The 19,046-nt window shown below is 39.8% G+C and overlaps 1 protein-coding gene across 1 annotated transcript in view; it reads right to left on the bottom strand.

The window, feature by feature from the left end:
- The window catches only part of xdh (xanthine dehydrogenase), a 73,086-nt gene extending 67,061 nt beyond the window's left edge, over positions 1–6,025 (bottom strand). Inside the window, exon 1 of the mRNA XM_003216063.4 lies at positions 5,763–6,025. Coding sequence (XP_003216111.1) covers positions 5,763–5,813 — 51 coding nt within the window. The 5' untranslated portion in view covers positions 5,814–6,025. The remainder of the gene's footprint in view (positions 1–5,762) is intronic.
- Positions 6,026–19,046: the final 13,021 nt, after the last annotated feature.

Raw genomic sequence — 19,046 nt, 5'->3', positions numbered from 1 at the left:
TGGCAGACAGTGAGGGAAACAGTTGCCCTGCACCTTGCACCACCTGCATCGGCCCCTTACCCATCCCACAAAGCCAAGCATTGCTGCCCAGCTTCCCCATGCACTTGACCCGTTCTTGTTAATGAGAACATGGGAAATCTCCCATGTTCTCTGGGCAACATCCTAGGATGCTGCCAGGACACTGGAAGCATGGAGCCCACTGGAAGTAGCCCTACGTCATCTGATGGCCTCCGACAGGCCCGTCCTCCCAGCATACTGGAAGCATCTTAGGAACCTGAAATTTTGATGATGTAATGAGGTCCTAAGTGTGGAAAGATACCAACCACACATAGTCTGGAATGGGTTACAAATGGCCCCATCTTTTACAGATATTTTTTTGTGTCAGGAGCAACTTGAGAAACTGCAAGTTGCTTCTGGTGTGAGAGAATTGGCCGCCTGCAAGGACGTTGCCCAGGGGACACCCAGATGTTTGATGTTTTATCATCCTTGTGGGAGGCTTCTCCCATGTCCCTGCATGGAGCTGGAGCTGACAGAGGGAGCTCATCCGCACTCTCTCTGGATTCGAACTGGAAACCTTCAGGTCAGCAACCCAACCTTCAAGTCATCAGTCCTGCCGACACAAGGGTTTAACCCATTGTGCCACCTGGGGCTCCATATCTTTTAGAGATGATAATTTACATAGCTTATCAAAGAGCACAGATCAGGTTATCAGGCATTCTAACTGCTAGCTAAGAATCAGAGCTACTCATTTCAGTGGGGGAGAAATTGGGTTTCAGTCCAAACTGCCAAAGTGCTGAACCCTATTCTCCAATCAGGTCCAGGACCTTCAAAAGCTCCTTTAAAATTCTGGACCAAATCTGTTCCCTCACAAAGGAACCACTAGCCATTGATGTGAGCTAGCTCCCAATACCTTCCCATATGACCAGGTAATACTTGCAGTGGAAAGTTTTTTTTGTGGGGCACTCACATGGACCAGGAATATGCCCATATCTTGAGGCCAGGATGTGTGGTTGGTGTGATAGTTCTTGAACTGGGTTATAACCTTAAAACCCCTTCCCAAGTTTGATACAAACCAGAGACATAGAGAGAACAGGGTTTCTAATATAGTGCCTAGGAAAACATCAAAATAAAGTTGTTGTTTTTTTCTTTCCAGAAGCATCCAGTGTTGTTGATTGGCCTCCTAAAGAATCCTAAACAGAAAACAACACAGTCTCTTAATCTCTTTAGCCAGCAGGCTGTGCAGCAAGAGAAAAGAGTCCATCTCCTCACCCCACTTTTTTCTACTGATTTCAATAGGTGATTGAAAATGAAGATCCTGGCCTCTTAGAATCCTAGTTCACTGTTCAAAGGATGGTGTACACCAAATTGTCTCAGTACACATACCTGTATGGTGCCATGAACTGAGTCACTATGAGCAGTCACTATGACTTGAGAGTCCTTTGTTGTGTGCCTTCAAATAGTTCCTTACATATGGAACCCTAGCACAGGGTTTTCTGAAACTGTATGATGTGCACAAGGTCACCCAGAAGGTTTTCATGGACAACCAGGAATTTGAACCCTGGCCTCACCTTCCCAAACTACATTTCCCAGAATTCTGCAAATGGCATAAATGTGGGGCTGTCCACTTTAAAGTTTGGGTGTAATAATGTCGCTTGAGAAGACTAGCTGCTTAAACTCACGTATTTTCCCACTTCTTAAAAACACATTAATCAGCTATTGCCATCCATAATCAAATGATATGACCGTGCTATCACAGACTAACAAGAAACATACTGATTTTCCTAGAAAAAACCAACAGGTGCTTAAAGCACATCAAAGGTGATTGGTTATCACTACTGCTTGTATTCCTCTATAAAAGCCATATCTTATCATTTTCTCCCTATCATTTTGCTCTCCAGACCTAAAAGTCACAAAAAGCAAATAATACTGGTTATTGCAATGTCAGTTTGCCAGAAATACAGATAAAAAAACCATTCCCATCCTGCTGCAATGCAACATATCACATTCAGTTCCAGTTCCCAGGAGGTGTGTTGAAATGCTCCACTCATACTTTCCACATATACTTCCAGCTTCTACTTCTGACAAAGTTAAACAATGACTATTGATTGATTGATTTGTGTTGTTTTATATCCTGCCCTCTCTCCCTTGCTGAGGGACTCTGTGCGACAATCCATTCCTTTCCAAATACAAAAAATATTTGCAAGAGGCCAGCCTTGAGAGGTCCATATTATCAAGAAAGAACTAGCAAACTGTTCTGTTGAAAGTTGGTCCTGCTTTAGTAGACAGATGAATAAAACAAATTATCTTTTAAATATGTCTCCTGGGAGTTAGGTATTTGATTAGAGGTTTTCTGCTTTGGAGGAAACTTTTCAGGGAACAGGTAGTTCATGCAAAACACAAACTGAATTGAAGTGTCCGACAAGGGGAAAAAATCCTTGATTGGAAAAGCTAGAAGATACAACAAAATAGGAAAGGTGTATTTCTCTGTCCCACCACCTTCACAGGTACATCTAGTGGGAATATACAGTAGTAAAAGGCCTTCTCAATATCCCCAGACTCTAAAAATTTCTTCCCAGAGCAATAAGATTGATACCCTCCTCGCTCTCTTAACACAAACAAGTGAGAATTTCTACCTTTGAGGACAGATTGTAGTAGAACTGTCCCACCCAATAAATGTAATTTCAATAGTTTAGATATATGTTTTGGCCTATTGAAAGCTGCTTTTGAAGCTTAAAGCCTGTCTGATCTTGGAGATCAAGCATGGTCAGCCCTGTTTTGTACTTAGATAGGAGACCACCAACGCAAACCAGGTGCTATGGGCAACATTTCAGAGAAACGAACTGGCAAAACTACCTCTGCATATACCTTGCCTAAGAAAACCATGGGGTCACTATAAATTGATATGTGACTTGAATGGATATATACACATACAAGCTGGTATAGTCCTAACACTGAGGAAAAGTAAAGGTATAAAATCATCAACAACAACATCAACATGATGTTACAAGGGACGGGCAACTGTAAATATGCTGGCATTAATCCTTTAGGAGACCTTTCAAGATTGTCACCTGCTTCTTCAAAACATTATTTTATTTTTGCCACCAAACACCCCAGAGGCCATTTGGGACATTTGAGCAAAACATTATTTTTGCAAAATGTCATTGTGACCTCTAAGGGAGTTCGGGGGGGGGGGGTGCCAAATATACAGAAATAATATATATACCCGCTAGAGGTTATTCTTGTGAATTTTGGAGCAAACAAAATGGTTGATCTTACCTTTGGGGCTGATGAAGGGTATTTGCCACCTAATTATATTCGTGCAAATACCAACCTCTGAAAAGGATGCCATATGTGCATATGCCTCCTTCATGCTTTACATTTGGAGGTGTGCACTAAATACATCTTAAATATGTCTACACCTTGAAAAAGGGGTGTGTTAAGCAGGCCTAAGAGATGTGAGAGTTGCAAAGGAATGACTGGCACATTTTTGAACATTTTATAGGTTACTGCAGAAGTGAAGCTACAAAGGCTGCAAAATGAAGCGTCTGTACCTGTCCCATCCCGTCCCCCCGCTGTCCAGTAATCATTCTGTTTTCCCTTGAAATTTCCTTCTGTTCCTAAATTTCTGGCATTGCAGTAAATTAAAACTTTAGTTGAACATTTAAGGTGCATTCATTCAGTTTGACACCACTTTAACGGTCATTGTTCAATGCTATGTAATATTGGAGTTTGTAGTTTCCTGAGGCACTAGCAGGTTCAAGTAGAAAAGGCTAAAGATCACAACTCCCTTGATTCCATAGCATTGAGCTATGCATAGCATAGCATTTGCATGTTTTTGAACTACTAGGTTGACAGAAGCTGGGGCTAACAGCAGGAACTCACCCTGCTCCCCAAATTTGAACTTCTGACCCTTTGGACAGCAAGTTCATAATCCATCTAAATAAAAAGATGTGAAAATGAGAATTTCAGCAATGCCTGCAGATTTCTGGGAAAGAGTGTGCCATCAGTCAGGGCTTCTCAAATCTCTCCACTTGGAACCCCTTTTGACCTGAAAATTTTGTTTGTGTCCCTGCATATACAGGTATATAAAATGGGTATAAAAATAAAACATTTACTGATAACAATGTGCAAGGCTTACTGAACAGGCTGATTTTCCTTTTTATGATGTACAGCGGAGGCATCTCCTGCAGAGTCCACTGTATACAATGTACAACAGATTTGTGTAAAATAGGTGACATTCAGAATTTTTTCAGGACTCAAATATTGAGCCAAGGGGACCCTATTTGGAATTGGGACCCATATTTAATAAGCAGTGCCCTCAACTATAACCCTATACTTCAGAAAAAGAGCTCATATTCTGTGGAATGGTAACATTTTGGACTACAAGCCCCAAAATCCCCCATACAGCTATGCTTCTAACAATGATGGTTGGAGGACTCTAGATGTTATGGTTCATTTGTCGTTGTCCCCCCAAAACAAAACAAAATGTTCTGAAGCTCTGGCTTTCCTTTCCTTTTACTTTCCAGAGAAGTACATACAGAATGGGCACTGCAAAGATCTAAGGAACCTGAGATGATGAGATTCTTGCCTTTCCCTTTCCCACATAAACAAAATACCATCACAGGTATTCTGCTTTGCTAAGTAAATCCTCAGAGTTACTCAGGGTCAAAGAACGTGTCTCTTATCAGGGGAAAAGTGACAGCAGAACGACTTGTGATTTGCTACCGCAGCTCAGCCCCATCTCCACCCACAGCCCTTCCCAACTCTGCCGTACACAAGGAAACTCTCTGAAGCTGCTAGTACGCAAAGGTACAGCTCCCACTGTATGAAAATACTGTGTCATGTGGCACTGGGTTGTCCCGTCTTTTTTCTAGCAAGTGTCAGCCAGATCCACAGGCAAGGAAGCTGAGCTTGACCATTCTGAATCAAACTTTTGATTGCAAAGTCAGAGAGGAGATGCTAATTTGTTTCAGTTCATGTATTGCAATCCTGAAGCCAAGGACAAAAATCTCTCCAAAGACAGGCAAGCCTTACTACTTGAACACTAGCATATATGTCCTTTAAAAAAATGCATCAGGAATTGAATAATCCACCTGTCACCCAGCTGTGGCATGCAGCTATTTCTGAGGTAATTGTTAACATTAATCTCTTGGAGAAGTGAGGGAATGTGCTGTGGGCTGGTGGGAGATGCTTTGTTTGATTTAATAATTTCATTCAATGTAGTTCAACGTGGCAGCCACTGCCTGGTGCTTTTCAGACAGGTAACATTTAAATTACCATCCTTATTGACTTTGCAATGCACAGACTTTGTAATGCAATATATTTTTTGTCACTTATGTTTTATGACTTTCCCGGTTGCAAAACAAACAGCAAGGAATCAAAAGTCATGCATGTTATTTCCCTGACCAGGCATGCCTCCTTTTCAACTCTGCTTTGAGCCCTAATTTAATTCTCAAATATGTGCCAATTTCATTAGTGCAAAATGAAGAGCCAGCATTTTCTAAACTGGTAAGCACTATTGAGATTGATAATAATTAAAATGTTTAAAGTCATGCTATTATAAATAACTGTAGGAACAACTATCTACTTGGTTAACATATTACCATTCCTACTTTCTTTGATTTTGAATAAGTACCAAGAGTTTGAATAAATGTGAGGGAATCTTATCAGAAGCACATTACTTGACTGTATAAACCATTGAAGCATAAATGTCTGTGTACCTGGAAGAAAACAAAAAAATTCAGTACAGGGGTCTCCCCTACCTTCTTGCCATTTACAAAGAAGACCAGCTCATCCTTTGTTTCTGAAGCCATCCTGTGCACCTTCTAGACTTCACCCAAGAGGAGGAGGGCTAAGTCCCAGGTCACTCTGGTTTTGTGTAGCCTCAGTGCAGCAAGCAGTCTGAATCTCAGGGATGCCAGCCCAAGCTATATGAGCAGTCCTTTGGAGTCCTTACTTCAAGATTATTGCCCTGCTAGAGTTCGGGTTATATAAGAGCCACCCTGAGGCGTGTCAGCTGAACTTGGCTGTGCCTTCCTGCTCTAATGATAGCACTGGAGAAACTGAAAAGAATAAAGGCACCGCCCCTTTCTATGGCATGAGATTAGGCTGAATCATTCTTCAAGGATAGCATTGCTTCTGTAGATAGGGACAGTCCAATCTTGGCAGGGAAACGTGTCGCTAGCAATTGATACTCTTGTTCTTTCAAGTTCCAGGTAGATTTTCTAAACACCTGTCGCTTGTTTATGTCACGACAACTATTAATTAAAAGTACACCATTCAATTTACCATCTGTCCAGCTCACACTAACTTCATAACTGATTTGTCTAGTTAAAAAGCTTGTTAAATGTTTGTTAAAAGCTTGTTAGCCAGTGAACCCATGCAGTTAAAAGGTGTGATGACTCATGGGCCTTGTAGTCCTGTTCCTAGTACTATTGTGGCAGACGAAGAGGAAAACATGGGGTTTTCGCCGGTTCAGCAAGAGCCGGAGTCTCTTCACCTGCAGGATGTTGATGTTTGCCCTCAAGAATTCAGCCAAACAGGCCTTGGGCAGAACTCCCCTCCGTTTCCCAGGAGGGAAAATTATTCTAAAGACAGGGGAGTCAGGGAGGCTAATCGGAGAAGCCTGAGAATCGCTGCCAAACAAATGGCTGATTAGGTCTGCTTCCCTTGGGAAATTCTAAGGAGTCATGCATCTGGACAGAGTTGGGTTTCGCTTCTCGTTCTCTAGGGAAAGAGTTCTGTTGGCGGGAAAACGAGACCCAATATAGGTGTTTGGCGCGAGGGATTCTTTGCGGAGTCAATTGATCAGCTTGAGGAGAGAGATCGTGTGTGGACTTCGTAATCCCAGTTCCTTGCTTCCCGGATCAAGCTTCAAGCCTTGTCCTGTCTCACGGTTTTACCACGGACTCTGTTCATGCTCCATGTTCGTCTTGCCTCCAGTCACGGATCTAGTCAAGAATCAAGTTTATTTCCAGCCTTGTTGTCAAGCTTCATTGGACTCTAAGACTCTGTTATTTCCCCACACTATTGCTTGGCAAAGTGTGTGTTTCGGTCAAGTGGATTAAAACTTTGAACTCTAATATCTTATATTGGACAATACATTTCTGGACTATATTTGACCTCATCTGAAAGGTCTGCTTCTGAACTATATTCTTCACTTGTTTTTATTGATTTTATATATTTTTTTAATAAAGATATTAGATAGAGACTGGCCTCTGTGTAAGGTTATTGGTGCTCTGCAGCCAGGGTCCTGACAAAAGGTAATGTAAGGCAACGAATAAACAGCAGCTTCTTTCTACTGTGGATAATCAACTTTATCATGCATATAGACTTTTCTAATTCTCCTCTCCATTCACAAATATGTAGTTTGCGTGGTGCTTCAAAACCCTCCAAAACTATTCAACAAGCATAAACAGATGGACAAAATAAATGAGCATATTTAATGTAGGTATTGATATCTATGTCATATGCCATTCAACGTTATTGAAAAATAAATAAATAGAGGTGTTCTGCCTCCAGTCCAAATCTCTACCATTCAAATAGGAAGGTGATGCACTTTGGTCCTTTGAAGGCTTGACCCAATGCCCAATCATTCATTGAATTAGACATCCCCAATGTACATTTAATCCAGGCTATATTTAACCTGAAATATCATGAGCTGATTGCTTCTTGACTTTCCTCTGTTATTCTTACAAATGAGCCCCAGAGAAGGGCTTCCATGGAAATTCTGGCAAAGAGGGAGGAAACAAAGCTATGTAGGAATGTGTAGGCATGATCTGCGTAGATTTTACACATTGCTACACTATACCTGAGTGTTATCCTAGCTTTGATCCTATGTGTCACATTCCCTGGAATTGATGTCTCCATCATATGTCATATGTTTTGATCCTTGGTGTCACATTCAGTGACATTTGGAAATTCATAAACAGTGGAAGGAATGTATAATTTGATTATACTAACACTGAACACAAGTTGTGTCATGAACTACAATGAGCGTGGAACATTTTTTAAAAGCTTAGGAAGAAAGGAGAAAAGTATATGTAGCTTTTGTTTCCAAAAGGTACCAAATGCATCAGAACAAATTTTACAGGAATAAAAAAAATGTGCTGAGGATGCACATTATTTTGCTATAAAATGTAATTTTCCAAGCCCTGTACCAAAATGATTTGATCCATTCTTATAGTTTTGATCTGTACATAATATTCTATATAATATTTTATATCTTTTGTAAATAGACTCCAAAAATAAACTTCAGTTTGAGGAGTGCACTGAATACTTTGTGTTATTGCTATCTCAATCATAATGCTTCAAGTTTCACAAAACTGTTAAGAAGAGGGGTCCTCTATCACCAATAATTATTTTCTTAACATCGGTGAAAAATCTGGAGAGCTGTAGTGCGGTCTGCAGAGATTATCTTTGGTTCATAAAATCATAGAAGAATAGAGTTGATAGAGACTACATGGTCCATCTAGTCCAACCACCTGCCATGCAGGAAAAGCATCCATGACAATCAAAGTATCCATGACAGATGGCCATCCAGCCTCTGTTTAAAAGCTTCCAAGGAAGAAGCTTGGGAAAAGTGAGGTGGTTATTCTTGATCAGGTTTTGGGGTCCTACAGAAACCCAAACTGGTTGATTTATTTTAATTTTCTCATTTTAAAGCCATGTTTTGCATTGAAGCACTTGCATTTTGAACACAGTGTATATCACTTTGGATCTGCAGATTCTGTATAAAAAGCCCAGGTATCTGCAATAGATGTACTTCTCTGTAGTTTTCCAATGCGTAGAACTGATATTTGGAAAATGCATGTATAAATACAGGCACATATCAGCTAACAATGCCTCTGATAGTGAAGTTCCTTATACAAAGAATTTTTATACTCTCCCAGCCCTCACATTTCGTCCTCATGCTTTGTATAGGTGCAAACATTTTTAGCAGCATTGGCATTCAGAAGATGATGAAGGAAAGTTAGAAAAACACAGACTTTCAGTATAGACATGCATTCATATAGCTTTTTTCTGCTGGTGGTAATAAAATTGGTGTGCCTCTTACAATCAATGGCATCTTTGAACTGAAGATATATGGTATATTACAACATATGCTTAGGATTCAAAGCCTTTCACAGAGTAATCCCAGGACACAATTCAGAAGATATCTTGAATGTACTTTTGCACAGTTGTGAAGAATTCAGTCCACAGATTGATTTCAAATGTTCTAATTTGAGATGGTCTGTGTTGCTTCAAAACAAGTGACATAACTTTAAGATAACTGTAATTTTAACAATGTATGAAAAACCTGGTTAATTGATTAACAGTTTTGCATGCTCCAGTTTAAAGTAACTCATGCTGTAGATTATCCACGTTTGAACAACTGTAAAACAGCTCATTTGATGAATGCATCATTTGTACCAGATTATTATAGATGGTGTCCTCTTCAGTCATGCCCCACCCTAATCTATCCTTTTTTTGCAGTCTGGACCATTAAGATGAATGATTCAAATTTCTGTGGCTCCAGTATTTATGCTCACCGACAATTTCCAGTTCTGGAAGGAATTAAGGTCCTGCTGTCATTTCATACAAACCTGAGAAGTATGGCATGTTGTTATGAAGCAAAGACAAGAAGGGACAGAAAAGATAAAATGAGGACTCCCATGAGCCTTAGATTTTTATGAAATTATTACTTCAAACTGGACATGGGTGTTTATTTCACAGTGAATACACGAAGACAAGGTTCTCCTTGCTATCTGTTTCTTACATATGTTGCTGTTGCTGTGTACCTTAATTTCTGGCTTATGGCAACTCTGTCAGAGTATTATTTGGGGTGGAAAGTATGTGGCACACCTAAGGTCTCTCAATGGGTTCCCATGGTCAAGAGGAAAATCAAACTCTGGTCTCCAGAATCGTAGTCCAATGCTCAAACCACTACAACAACCCAGCGGCTCTCTTTTTTATGTACATAGACTTAATCAATGTCAAGTCTTTATTTTAGAAGCACTTGTGCTTAGAGGATCCCCCTTCTCCTGCAGCCTGCATTGGTACAGCCCAAACACAGATATGTTACCTCTGAGAGATCTAGACCTATAATGGCTACAGAGAGAAACTGAGAAAAATTAAGAGTGACAAATAGAATCACATATTATTATTACTGCATAATTACTTTCTGCAAAATTTCTGTTCCTAGTAAGTGCAATATCTTGGCGAAATACTGTCACTGAGTTGAAGCTGTTGTCCCCTAGACTGGGAAAATATGTATTTGTACAGTATAAATTAGACTCTAACTGTGCAGACTCTAATGTAACTCCACTAAAGCCATTTGAAATATTAACACAATCTGTAATTTGACCCTATATGTGTTTTCTCAGAAGTAACTGGATTCAGCATTCCTTTATGTGGAGCTGCAGTATCCTTTGGGATGGAATTAAACAAAACCATACACAGGTGTATTTCCTTGTATAAAAAAATAGGAGCACTCCCCAGTTTTCAATTTGGCAACCCCATGGACCCTGCTTTTGCTTCTTGTACTTATTTGTAAATATCAAATGTACATTGATTCACATTTGGGGCAACTATGACTTAGAAGTGTATTTGCTTTGGTCTGTTTGACTAATGTGTGATAGAGGGAGACACTTCTCCTAAACTGGAGCTCTATATTCATTCTCTCTCTGGAACCAACATGTTCCAACTAGTTTTCAGAGAGATGCTGATTCTGAATAACACTTTCCCAATTACTCAGAGTTTATTGTTAAAAGTATGGCTTCTGTCCAAGTGCTGAAACTTTTGCATCATCCCAGCAATAGGTATCTTGATGAAATTACAGTATTGCCTATTGAAAATGTTAAGTATTCAAAATTATATATATAAAAATGATCTCAGAAAAGATCACAGATCCTTGTTAAATAACTTGAAAGAAAGTTTACCTCATGACACAAAGGAGCAAATTTAATCTGAAGCCCCACATGGAGAAATTTATATTAAATCTGTTATAGGGACTCAGTAAGTCATAACGTATGTGTGTGACATTGATTCAGTGGATTTGCTGGAGCCCCCGGTGGCACAATGAATTAAATCCTTGTGCCAACAGGACTGCTGACCGACAGGTTGGCGGTTCAAATCCGGGAAGCAGGGTGAGCTCCCATCTGTCAGTTCCAGCTTCCCATGCAGGGACATGAGAGAAGCCTCCCACAAGATGGTAAAACATCAGACATCAAGGCATCCCCTGGGCAACATCCTTACAGATGGCCAATTCTCTCACACCAGACACAAATTGCAGTTTCTCAAGTTGGTCCTGACACAAAAAAGGTGGATTTGCTCTAAAAGAAATATGAAGTTCTAGTCCACCTCTGAAGCTGGAGTGGACCCACCTTCCATGTCGTATGTTCTCCAGCATTTCATATTGTTCCGAAACACAACTTGCAGTGCAATCCTATGCATGTTTACCTAGAAGTGTGCCCCACTGGAATCAATGGAAAATTATTTCAAATGAGGATTTGAAGAACTGCAGTTTCTTTGAACAACTGTACAAGTTTACTAAGGGTGCATTTATACTGTAGAATTAATGCTGTTTGACACCACTTTACTTACAATTGCTCTATGCTATAAAGCCCTAATCAAACTTGGTTTCCACAGCACTGAGCCATGGCAAGCAAAGTGGTTTCACACTGTAATAATTCTACAGTGTAGACACACCCTGACTTTCATTTGGAGCTGCGGTGGCAAAGTGTATCACTCCAGATTTTAAGGGATTGCTACTCCCACCAGCCCTAATCAAAATAGCCAGTAATGAGGAATATGTTGTCAAATGGCTGGAATCACTGGGTTGCTGCTACTGGACCATGGCCATACAGCCTGGAAAACTCACAGCAACCCAATAATGAGGAATGCTTGGAGCTGCAGTCCAGTAATATCTGGAGGGCTGATTCCTGATGGGGGAAAAACTCATAAACTTTAAGGATCTCAATTAATTTTTCAGACACCAAGCTCAAAAGGTTCTCCTTCCAACTGCAATAGGAAACTGTAAACATACAATACATTGCCTAAAGGTGCCCTTTTCTTCTAGGACTTCTGTCCCATTAACAACTATGTAATGTGAAGATTTAGAGCTAATGCATTAAAGAGTTAGTAAAAGTTTCTTAGTTTGTTCTCTCATTTTAAAAGTAAAGGCCACAGCAGGAATAGAAATGCTGGTAACACCCTATCTCAGTAATCTGACCTTTTAGCACATCCAAATGCTGGAATAATTCTATCGGGAAACACATTTCAACTGATTTTATTTCAACCCTATTTCTAAGCATGTGCCTAAAAGCACATGATGCCGCAACATTGCTGAAGCTAAATGCCTGGGTAGGCCAGGCCTTGAAACTGAATGTTTACTATTCCAAGTTTGATGGAAGAAAGCCAGAGTTAAACACCTGATTGTTGTATTTATTGATGAAAAGGAGATGCTTTGTTTATCAGTCCATCAGGATCTTTTCTAGATTGTTGTGAGTTTTCCAGGCTGTATGGCCATGAAAGCCTTCAACAACACAGTATCTTTTCTGCTTCTGACCCATGTAGTCTCCATTCACTGCAGTGGTATACATATTTATCTAGTTTATATACTTTCCTGCTACTTTTATATCTTGTAATAGAATATCTGCTGTTCAGATTCTTTTTATTTGATCCAAAATTGATTCAGAATTTGACTCAAAAAAGAAAGAGATCTGCAACATGCTGGCAGCTGTCATCTTGGTGACTGTATTTTGGAGGAAGTAAGAGAGACTGCATGGTATAATGATTTGAGCACTGGGCTATAACTCTGGAGACGAGGAAGGAAATCTCCACTCAGCCATGGAAGCCCAATGAGTGACCTTGGGTAAACTGGCCTTAAAGAAAGGATAATCTTTCCAAAACCCCTGAACAAATCTTGCTAAGACAATATCATAATAGGGTCACCATAAGTAGAAAATGTCTTGAAGGCAGAATACAACAACAAACATTACCAGCTATCTGTCACTACCTGTCACGCTCAAGGCAACGGAGCACCAAGAACCATACACGGAGGCCAATAAACTATCTAATATCTTTATTAAGGAAATATATAAGAATAATATAAACAAGTAGAAGATATAGTCCAGAGTCAGACCTATCAAATGAGGTCGAATATAGTCCAGAAATAGTTTGTCCAATAAATGATATTAGAGTCCAAAGATAAAAATCCAATAAACCGAAACACACACTATTGTCAAACAATAGTGTGGGGAATTGTCCAGAGTCTTTCAAGGTCCAAGGTAAATTCTCAAGAAGGCAGGAATCAAGGCTTGAAACTGAGAACAAGGTCCGTGGCTAGAAACGAGGCAAGGCAAATCTTGAATACTTGAATAAGCAAGGCAAGGAAACTGGATTGCGGACGAAGTCCACACAAGGCTGGAAACACAAACTCACTCCTGAAGCTGCTCCGTTGTCTCCGCAACGAACCAATCGTGCCAGGCACCTTTAACGGGGTCTCGTTTTCCCGCCAAACAGGTGTTCAGCATCCTCTTTCCCTAGAGAACAGGGAACGAAACCCAACTCTGCAGATGTGAGACTCCCTGGATTTTCCCAGGGGAAACATGGCTAATCAGTGTCTTGTTTGGCAGCAATTCTCAAACTCCTGCGAATTCGCTCTCTAACTCCCCTGTCTACAGTAAAGGATTGTCTCCTAACGAAGGGAGGTGAGAGCTGTTCAAGGTCGGTTTTAATTGGCTTTTGGGCAAGAACATCAACATCAGGCATCTGGAAAGACTCCGGCTGTTGTTGATCCGGAGAAAACCCCATGTTTTCATCCTCATCTGCCACAGTGGCACTAGGAACGGGACTACAAAGCCCATGAGGCATCACACTACCTTCTGATATTTGTCCATCTGATCACAGTTGAACAATCCAGAGAAAAATGTACATTTACAAAAGGAATCATTGAATTACTTCTGTGGACCTGACCCTGCTGCAATCTATGACTCACTTACCACTAATCTTGATGGGACTTACAATATATTTATGTTGCTGTGTGCCATCCAGTAATTTCTGACTTATGATCACCCAAAGATTGAATGCTAGGGGAGTTTCTTGCCAAGATTTGTTTAAAGGGGCTTTGCCTTTGCCTTCATCTGAGGAGAGAGTGACCTGCCCAATGTCATCCAGTGAATGTCCATGGCTGAGCAAGGATTTGAACCCTGGTCTGCAGCATCGTATTCCAATGCTCAAAGCACCAAACAACATTGGCTATCTTGCTATATATCAGGCTGAAGTATTATGACTAAAGGAAATGCACTTTGGACATGCTGAGAACACTCATTTTATTGTTAATGTAATAACAGTGTTGGAAAGAAAGCATGAATTTTTCAACCATATTGAGAAATACAGTAGAATCATGCTTATCCAACATAAACGGGCCAGCAGAATGCTGGATAAGCAAAAATGTTGGATAATAAGGAAGGATTAAGGAAAAGCCTATTAAATGTCAAATTACATTATGATTTTACAAATTAAGCACCAAAATGTCATATTTTACAACAAATCGACAGAAAAAGCAGTTCAATATACAGTAAAGTTGTGTAGTAATTACTATATTTATGAATTTATCACCAAAACATCTCAATGTATTGAAAATATTGACTACTAAAAAATGACTACAAATAAGGATAGAACTGCATAAAATGAACTTACAGTAGAATCATAGAATCATAGAATCATAGAATAGTAGAGTTGGAAGAGACCTCACGGGCCATCCAGTCCAACCCCTTGCAAGAAGCAGGAAATCACATTCAAAGCAGTAATAACATTGTCAGAAGTTAAATCTGTAAAAAGTTCAGTGTAAAGATTTTTTTTAAAATCTGTGATCCTTGCCTGCCTAGAGAAACAGCTGTGGATCCAGGCAGGAGACAGACTGCATTGGATAATACAGAATGTTGGATGAGCGAAAGTTGGAAAAGTGAGACTCTACTGTAGAATGTTATTCTTATTTAATAAGGTTGTGGCTACAGAGCAGGAAAATGTAAAACCTAAAAATGTGACTGTAATCCTGCAACTCCTTCTTTAGTTCCATTTCTAAATCCATTGGTGTGACACTATATTCCTTTTTTTATAATGAAGATGCTGAGGAACTTCTCATCTGAAAAATAGAGATTTAGATGTATTTGTTATTAATATTAATAGGTCTCCACAGTCACCTATGGACCCACCGCCAAGACCCTACAATTGGAAAGCAATTACACTTGGACATGAGGGATCCCCAATGATGATTATCATCGAATGATAGAACCATAGAGTTGGAAGAGACCCCATGGGCCATCTAGTCCAACCCCTTGCCAAGAAGCAGGAAAATTGCATTCAAAACTCCCCCAACAGATGGCCACCCGGCCTCTATTTAAAAGCCTTCAAAGAAGGAGCTTCCACCACACTCTGAGGCAGGGAATTCCACTGCTGAACAGCTCTCACAGTTAGGAAGTTCTACCTAATGTTCAGGTGGAATCTCCTTTTCTGTAGTTTGAAGCCATTGGTCTGTGTCTTAGTCTCCAGGGAAGCAGAAAACAAGCTTGCTCCCTCCTCTCTATGACTTCCCTTCACATATTTATACATGGCCATCATGTCTCCTCACAGCCTTCTCTTCTGCAGGCTAAACACGCCCAGCTCTTTAAGTTTGCAATGATGATTAATAATAATATTGGAGCAGTATGCAATATATATGTGTCCCTGTCCATGTGATCCAGCAATGAGTGGAACATTGAAACTCAGAACGTTAGTCCTTTCCCAACATCTGCTGGTGGCAAGTATGGTAGGAATGAGAGAGAAGGCCTTCCTTCTCGGTGGCTGCCCCTTGACTCTGGGACTTCTGCCCAGTGAAGCCAGAATGTTCCCCTCCCTGCTGTCCTTCCAGTGGCAGGCCAAAACCTTTTATTCAGACTTTAAAGAAGAAGGTTTTTAAGATCAAGTCAAGGCCTGCTGTAGTTTTTAGTTTTAAATATGTTTTTATGGATTTCAACTGAATTTTTTTAATACCAATGATATTTAATTCTGTGTTAATGTTTGTATATTTGTAGATTTAACCAGTATTAATGTAAGCCACTTTGAGTCTCCTTGGGGAGAAATAAAGAGAGGTATAAATAATAAGAAGATTGCTGTTCACCCAAATGTACACCCAAATCCAAGTGTTAGTCTTCTCTAGAATACACACATTGACTCAATAGGACATTGTTAAATAACACTTATGTAAGCTCCATGTTTGAACAGGCTAACTTGAGTTGGAACTAAGTACTGGATTTAGGCCATATATTCCACTGGAGAAACTTTCTGCAGCCTTTTGTTCATTTCAACAGACAAAGAAAGTTGAACTGAGCACAGGTTAGAGATATTGTGTTCTTTAGATGAGACATAACTGGTTGGCTGGCTTTTACTTCCTTATTTAATTCTCTTCTGGCACCACATTATTCTCTCCAGAAAAAAAAACAAAATTGTCAGGAACTTACTTAAAGTAGTAAAAGACTGGTGTAATTGTTTCTATATAAGATCCCTACTCCAATTAATAGTGCAAGTTCTGGAAATAAAATAGAATTAAATATTAATGGTATTAAATATTATTAAATATTTATGGTATTAAAATATAATTAAATATTAATGGTATTAAAAATAAACAGTTAACATTCTTAAAACTGATTTAAAACATATTCAGAGCTAAAACCACAGCACCCCCTGACTTGATCTTAAAAACCTCCTTCTTTAAAGAATCTTAGCCCATTGACACTGGAACAAATCAGTTTTAGGGCCCTTCCAGACAAGCCCAAAACGCAGGACCTGTCTCCCTTTTTACCTGAGGCATCCAAATGACGTTTCAGCTAAAAGCGAATTAATGCAGAGTAACCCAGATATTCCCAGTTTGCTCTGCATTAATTAAACACCTCTAAAGATCTGGACCTTAAGCTAAGATTCGGGTCTTTAGAGGTGTGGCCTGTGGGTGAGTCCCCATAACCATGCTGCTTCTTTGGGTTCCCAAAAGCCTGAAGGAGTCAGATGACACCCACTCCCTCCACTCTTGATTGGAGGGCTAATAAAGGCAAATGACTACAGGAATCATTGTTTTGTTTTGTTTTTAATTTCATGACAACCGTTTAATTCTAAGATTTTATTATTTTAACCTTGGAATTAAGAGCAGGTTGGAAGGGGATGGTCTTCTTTGCATCCAAGTCATCCTCCTGTATTCTAAAGCTACTCATACGTCTCACAAATCTGAATTTTGAAACTTTTAACCCTGGGACATGTGACAATCAGGAAGTAAAAAAGGGGAAGATATGAGATTGTAAGTAAATAAAAGCAATCAAGCAAAAGGTTTAGTGAGATAGATGTGAGGTGGTGTGTTCAAAAATGTGTTTCACTGTCTCCTTTTCTAAGACTGGATCTACCCTGACATATGATACAGTTTGAACTGCATTATATGTTCAGTGGAGACCCATATAAAATAATACCTCATCTACACCGCTATATACAGTAATGCAGTTTGATGCTATATTATATGGTCAGTGAAGACCCATATAATGTAATTTAACTGCACTGAATTGTGTTATATGAGACTACACTGACTATATGATTATATGGCAGTACAGACCAGGCCTGTAGCGAGGGGGGGGGGTTAGGGGTTCAACCCCCCCCCCCCCGAAATTTTTCAAGTTATAAAAAAAATCTCGTTTACTCATGAATTTTAACTGGTTAACCAAATCCCCATGCTAAGTCTATGAGATGCAAAACATTAAGAGTCCCTCCAGGCACTATCTCAAGCAGATATTGACAGGTTTGTAGCGGGGAGGGGTATGTGCTAGGGGTTCAACCCCCCCCCCCCCCCGAAATTTTCAAAACCCCTCCCGAATTTTTTTTCTGGCTACGGCCCTGGTACAGACACAGTCTTAAGCTTCCCAGGCAGCTTACAATAAAATTGATTTAAAATTTTAAATATAATTTAAACAATCTAAAATATATGAATAACTGAATAACATAGAAAATTAAAACAGTCTAAAACCCTAGATATATACAGATTAGGATGAAATTTTAAGACTAAAAGTTCAAATAAAAAGGTTAGCTTGAAATTGTCAGTGTAATGAAAATATCTTTGGTGTCAGTCAGTCCTTCAATGGGGACATACCACCACAGCAGAAAAGGCCTTTCCCACAACCTCACGTTCTTGATTGGATCTTCTGACGGGGCAGAGAGGAGAACTCATACAACAGATAACAGCCCAGATACAGGTGCTCCTCTTTAGGACTTCACCAGCATCTTGAATTCAGACAAGAAATATATTGGTGGCCAGGACAATTCCTTTAAAATTATTTTAAATGGTTTCTCTTTGGTGTGACAATCAACAGTCTAGGTACTACATTTTGCTTTAACTGTAGCTTCTGAGTTATCTTCAACAGCAGCTGCATATAAATTGCTTTACAGTAGTCTACTTAGGAAATTATTAGTGTGTGGACTAACACGTTGTCCTGGTACAGTAGAGGCCATCGTTGGCAGATGAGTCAATGCTGTCCTCAAGTGCACCAAGCCACAAAGTTCACTTGTACTTCCAGTCACAGGTGTGGATCTGGAAATATTGCTGAACTATGTATCTATGTACAAACCTTTTGAGTAAGGTTTCTAGATCTGAGGACCACAAATCCTCAGACTTTGGTCTTATCAGGATAGACTGTCCCTCGTTCATTCTAACACACTGGACCAGCACTTTTATAGCCTCAGCTCAAGTCCAATGACAATGAAAAACAGAGGTGAATGTAATCATTATATACACCTCCACTTGCTCTCCCCCTCATTTACCTCTTGTGTCCTGCAAATCTCCATCTGAAATAGAATTCAAGCATGCATAGAGGTCAGCAGAGGAAAGGGATAACCCATTCCCTGGGAAGTTCTAATCTGCTAATATGACTATAATTTTAAACAGTCCAGTTGGGTCTAACATAGCCATAATAAAATCGCATCCCATTGACTAAGTGGCTTATTACTTTAGGTCTGTATCAACCCTAATATTTCTGTAATAGCATCTTTCATGT

Source organism: Anolis carolinensis, chromosome 1 (assembly GCF_035594765.1).
Source record: "Anolis carolinensis isolate JA03-04 chromosome 1, rAnoCar3.1.pri, whole genome shotgun sequence".
In the NCBI taxonomy this organism is placed as follows: Eukaryota; Metazoa; Chordata; class Lepidosauria; order Squamata; family Dactyloidae; genus Anolis; species Anolis carolinensis.
The sequence above is the reverse complement of the archived record's forward strand: the minus strand, read 5'-3'. Positions and strand labels throughout refer to the sequence as shown.